This window comes from Gorilla gorilla, chromosome X, assembly GCF_029281585.2.
Source record: "Gorilla gorilla gorilla isolate KB3781 chromosome X, NHGRI_mGorGor1-v2.1_pri, whole genome shotgun sequence".
Taxonomy (NCBI): Eukaryota; Metazoa; Chordata; class Mammalia; order Primates; family Hominidae; genus Gorilla; species Gorilla gorilla.
In genome coordinates, this window is record NC_073247.2 from 12,067,789 (window position 1) to 12,073,788 (window position 6,000).

At 39.5% G+C, this 6,000-nt stretch overlaps 1 protein-coding gene across 7 annotated transcripts in view; it reads left to right on the forward strand.

The window, feature by feature from the left end:
* Nucleotides 1-5,599, forward strand: part of XG (Xg glycoprotein (Xg blood group)) — a 62,985-nt gene extending 57,386 nt beyond the window's left edge. For all 7 annotated transcript variants that reach the window (XM_019019356.4, XM_019019357.4, XM_055376345.2 and 4 more), the window contains 2 exons: nucleotides 1,019-1,135; nucleotides 4,048-5,599. In XM_019019356.4, the coding sequence (XP_018874901.1) occupies nucleotides 1,019-1,135; nucleotides 4,048-4,064 (134 nt within the window). In that variant the 3' untranslated portion in view covers nucleotides 4,065-5,599. The remainder of the gene's footprint in view (nucleotides 1-1,018; nucleotides 1,136-4,047) is intronic.
* Nucleotides 5,600-6,000: the final 401 nt, after the last annotated feature.

A 6,000-nucleotide genomic window follows, 5' to 3' on the forward strand; every position in this document is an offset into this window, starting at 1 on the left:
TATCAAGCTCCTTCTTGTTCTTTCTGCAGGAGTGCCAAAGCTCTGGAGCAATTTGCCATCGAGGCATTGAGGATGCTTGTGTCTAGTGTGTGCTTGGGTTTAGAGTTCTAGCATGCCTTTGAAAGCAAGCCTATCTGGCAGTTTTTAGTGGAACAATATTTTTGCATGAGTGGGCATTCTACATCTAAAAAGGCACAAAATAGTTTTGACATGTGCCTGTCATCCCAACTACTCAGGAGGCTGAGGCAGGAGGATCACTTGAGCCCAGGAGTTCAGGACCAGCTTAGGCGGCATAGTGAGACCCCATCTCTAAAAAAATAAATCAGGCCAGGTGCGGTGGCTCCCCTCTGTAATCCCAACACTTTGGGAGGCTGAGGCGAGTGGATCACCTGAGGTCAGGAGTTCGAGACCAGCCTGGCCAACATGGTGAAACCCCATCTCTACTAAAAATGCAAAAATTAGCTGGGCATGATGGCATACACCTGTAGTCCTAGCTATTCGGGAGGCTGAGGCAGGAGAATCGCTTGAACCCGGGAGAAGGAGGTTGCAGTGAACTGAGATCACACCACTGTATTCCAGACTGGGCGATAGAGCAACATTCCGTCTCAAAAAATAATAAGAAATAAATAAATAAATAAAATTAATTAAAAGGCATACATGAATTGACTTCAACAAACAAACAAAAATGCCAAGTGCTTCGTCTGTGCAAATCCTGGTCTTGGATGTCTTCAGTGGTAAAATGTGGTTGACAAGCTTGGCTCTTTGTGAAAACAGAATTACTTCCTAAGGTTTTTTTTTCTTTTTTTAAAATTAAGTTTCTCTTTTTTTTCTGTGAATACAAGGGTGGGAAGGGATGTGATGGAGAAGTTACTAGATAGATGCAAAAGTTATTGCAGTTTTTGTCATTACTTTCAATGGCAAAAACCGCAATAACTTTTGGACCAACCTAATATTTAAGCAGTTTTCCTGCAGCCATGTTTTTTTCTCAGATGAGCTTGCTTTTTCTCCACTCCTGCAGGCAATATGGTAGCAAAAATCGTGTCTCCCATCGTATCCGTGGTGGTGGTGACACTGCTGGGAGCAGCAGCCAGTTATTTCAAACTAAACAATAGGAGAAATTGTTTCAGGACCCATGGTAAGTTTGGCTCTAAACATTGTTTTGCTTGTTACTAAGCCTGATTTAAAAAAAAAAAATTACTTTCAGATGTCTGTCACTAGCAAGGTTATTTCTGGTTAAGTTCAATATACATAACTTGCCTAATAATGTGATTTTTTAAATTTTATTTTTATTCTTTTTGAGACAGAGTTACACTGTGTTGCTGAGGCTGGAGTGCAGTGGCGTGATCTCGGCTCACTGCAACCTCTACCTCCCGGGTTCAAGAGATTCTCTTGCCTCAGCCTCCCCAACAGCTGGGACTACAGGCATGCACCACCACGCCTGGCTAATTTTTGTATTTTTAGTAGAGATGGGGTTTCACCATGTTGGCCAGGCTGGTCTCAAACTCCTGACCTCAAGTGATCTGCCCACCTTGGCCTCCCAAAGTTCTGGGATTACAGGCGTGAGCCACCGTGCCTGGCCAACAATTGGGTTTTCATGGTCAGGTGTGAGCTGTACCTTCCTCTAAACCTTGTTACAATGATGCTGGCACATTATCTGTCTAATGTAAAAGAGGAGGAGAAAAAAAGGAAAGAAAAAGAAACAAACAAAAATTACCAACCTACATTGCAAGACTATAAGCATGATGGTTGATTTAACTAGCCAAATATAGTTCTGTTCTGTTTTGTATTCAGTGAAATTTTCGTCACAGGTGAGTCAGGAAAAATATCTGGGTTGAATATGAATGTTTTGTACAGAACCCCACCCGCAAAGAAAACTACCGAAACACTAAATTATAAGCCTCTCTGAAATTCCGAAGGTGTGCTCAGACCATAGGGGAGAAGAAAGATCTGCTGTGGCTTCCTGGTTCAATGCCGGCTCTACACTCCTGGGTTTGAAGAATCACTTGGGATTTGAGAGCAGAGGATGCCCTAAAGAAATCTCTGAAACAACAGTCAGGGATTGTTTTATACCCTAAAGAGTGACTCAGATCTTTAACTGGGTGTCTCTGGAGGCTTGGTTTAAACCTCAGGCCACCCACGTCAGAATCTGTCTGGAGTTTGCCCAGGGCCCTCTAACTCATACCTTCTTTGTGTCCCCGAAGGAAACCAGAAAGGGGTGCCCATTCCTATGGTGTTTGCTTTAGGATTTGCATTTGGCCTCAAAAATCCTAAAACCTTCCCATGCGCTCCCTCTGCTGGTGAATGGGCAGTATCAACCGTTAGCTAATGAACCTCCGTTTGGGGTGAGCCTCCGTCTACATTATGCCCCGTCCTGAAATTTTAGGAGGAAACTGAGTTTCTGAAAAACTGCCTTATTTTCCTGGCAACCTGAGAGCAGATTCTTGGGTTCAGTGACAACACTCTTTCACCCAACATGGCAGCCATCATTAACGAACACCACGTGTTAATTTCAGTAGCCTTCGTGGCAGTGATTTGTAAGCCTTTGTTAACCAAGGGCTGAAACTGAGTAAGCAGAGAGATGCACCCATCTCCACAAGCACAAAATGTAAGGGCGGGGGACAGGGGTCCCCCACAAACTCAATAATCAAGACAAATATATTTTAATGCAATATTTTAAAAGGAAAATCATTGGAATGGGGGCCAGTTGAGTTTCTGAAATAGGTGTAGTTTTAAAAACGTGGATGATGCCTGCCCCATTTATCTGACGTGGAAGCACGTTTTTGCTAAAGAAGTATAATGTCTTGAAGCTCTTTCATGCCTTTTGGCTGCCTGGTAAGTATTTTGTCTACTTTCTCCATTGTATTTCGATGATACCCTCACCAGGTATTCCCAAGCACCAAGTTTATCTTCCCCTCCATTAAAGTTCCTGAGATCAGAAAGGAGGATGTAGACAGAGTGAGCTGATGTTAGGGAGATCTCTTCAAGGTGAGCAGTGACATATATGTGGATCCTGGGCCTATATCACCTCGCTGGCTGTAAAGCCTTTATACTATCTAGGAAATATGTGCATGACAGCAAATACGTATGGGTTTGGTATCAAATGGGGCTCAGAGCTCTGCGAACTTGACTCTAAAGTTCCAGGCTGCTGCTAGTGGTACCCAGCTGTCCACCTCTCCTTAGTTAGGTCATTAATTTTCTCTGTCTCCTAAAGGATGACGTACATGGTATACTAACCATATCCATGGTGATGTGGTGCAGTGCACAACCTGTGGAACTGTGTACATGCTGAGGCCATACACTGAAGCTTGCACACTTTGTAGAGAAAGAGTTGTAGTAACAGAGCTACACAGATAGAAGCAGATGTCTGTCACTTGATGTGGACTTTTAAGAATCATACTTTGCTTTTATTTTATAAAGTGGAGCAAATGACAACATCACCTCAGAAGTTATAAAGACCAACAAAGCCATATTCTAAAAAAGAAGTTCCTACAAATATTAGTTTTAACCAAAAAGAAAGTTAGTCAATTCATTTAAGGTCATCAAAATCCTTAACAAATGGTAAAATGTAAAAAACAATGTTTTGAAAACTAATATTTGTTTCCAGATATGATTTTAACAGTTTTTAAATATTTTCTATTTTTAATTTTTCCTGCTTTATTGAGGTATAGTTGACAAATAAACATTGTATATATTTAAGATGTACAACTTCATTTCTGCATCATTTATTTGTTCTAATCTCTTTCCTTCTGCCGAATGTAAAGCAAGTGTCATGTAGACAGCACATAGTCGGATCTTGGTTTTCTTTTTTTTTAAATAGATTTTTCATTCTTCTAGCTTTATTAAAGTATGATAGACAAACATTGTGTATATTTAAGATGTGCAACTTCATTTCTGCTTCATTTTTTTCTGTTCTAATCTTCCTTCTCCTAAATCTAGAGCAAGAGTCTCTTGTAACAGCATAGAATTGGATCTTGGTTTTCTTTTTCTTTGTTTAATAGACTTTTTTTTTGCCCCCACAGTGACATTTGTTTCTAATCTTCCTTTCAGAACCAGAAAATGTCTGAAGATGTTAAGATCCCCTGATTACTTAGAGGAAAAACAACTAAAACAAGAACCATGTTTATCACTGTTGTGGAAATTTCCTTTTATTCTTGACACAATTTGATGACCTAAAGTGTGTTTTCTTCTGTGTAAAGTACATGAGCTGCCTCACTAAGCATTCCCAACTCATTGAATGTGATGTGGTTATAAAGATAAGTTAGGCAGCTAGACCCTGCATTCTAAAAAAGGATTGCTTGCAATGTTGGTTTGGCCATTCATTTGCACAAAGAGACTGTGGCTCTCTGTTGTGAGATCTTCAGCTACCTCATGGTGCAATAACACACACATGCTTAACCATGTTGATGGCACAAAGCGGTGAGCAGTAGGGAGGTAGAGTATCTTGGTGGGGAGGGGATGTTATCAGCTTCTGGGAGATGAAGAATATTGTGGAGGTTCCAAAGATGCTGGACCTGTGCTAAATTCTTCAGTGATATAAAAAAATCATTGAGCATTCATTATTGCGAATGAAGTGGGGATGCACTATTTCTGACACCCACAAGCAGGGTTTGCTCATCCTTTCAGCTTTGATATATCTGCACATAAAATTATTATTACCTGAAGAAAATAAGGCTGCATTTTGAAATGTTAAGTGCAAAATGACTGATGTTAAAACCATCTGGGGGAAATCTTGGGATACTTTTTCCTAGGAAATCATATGGTTTTGATATGTTTTGGCACATAGGAGACAGAAATGGCGATTATCAGGCATTGAGCCTTTTTGTAGTATTTTTAGTCTTTGATACTCTGTAAGTACTAGTTCCTAAGGCACCAACATTGCATTCCTTTTTCTATTCACCGGAGTAGGAAATCTTAAATCCTTAGGCATCCAAGAAGTATACTAGCTTTTTGCTTCTCTTTTAGAAATACTTGTGGGGAGAGAAAAAAGGATGGTTTGGGCATATTGGTATAGTTTGAGTAAACTAAGGTTAATGTTCATATAACATTTAGACTTTGCCATAAATATCAGAACCAAAGATGAAGACATTCATGTACAGTCTGGATTGTATATATGGGGCCCATAAAAATTCCCAGTATGCATGTTTTATGCTCACCAATATGAATTGGGATCTTCAAAGAGAGAAGGTTGAAAGTGGAAAGCACTTGAAAGAGCTCCCCGGTTTGTAAAATATCTTTAATCATTCACATTTGGTATCTCGGAGTTGCGGGTCTCAAATGTGGATTCATGCATCATTTGTGCAATTTGAAGATAGTCCATATTTCCTATTTCAGTATTAGGTCCTGCAACACTTTTCAATTCTTGTGGAAGGTTTTTTTCAGGAGTGGTGATGTCTGATGCTCAATTACTATTTTCCCTATAAGAGTTTCAGCATGAGCTTAATTGAATTCTTGTGAATAAGTCTCTGTGTTTTTAGTTACGTACACACATGCATACCTACTTAAATGGAATCTAAACACTTTTAGCCTTTAATCCATTCCATTTTCTAAAACTGTCATAAACCATTTTTAATCATTTTAAATAAATGTAAAAGAAAAATAACTGGATTTGATTATTGCATAGTTTTTTCTATATTTCACAAATAAATTGTATGAAATGACTGTGGAAGTGGCCCCAAAATTATGAACCTTCGTAGCTGTGAATATGATGCCATAAATCTCTTTTAAAGCTCAAGATAGACTATGAACATATGAAATACATAGTTACCTAATCATGAGACTAAATTCACCTGGGTGACAAGGCTAATGTTCAAGCTACTTAAAATGAAAATATTTGAATCATGATTGCTTGGGGGACCCTCTCTCTGAGGGGTCATGAGGACCATCTGCTGGGTATTCTGTTTTCATGCTGAGAAGGTGAGAATTGAACAGATGAGAAAAGCCTTGATAAAATGTCATCTCCATGTATTTTAGAGAAGGATAACCTTGATGGTACAGCTGACC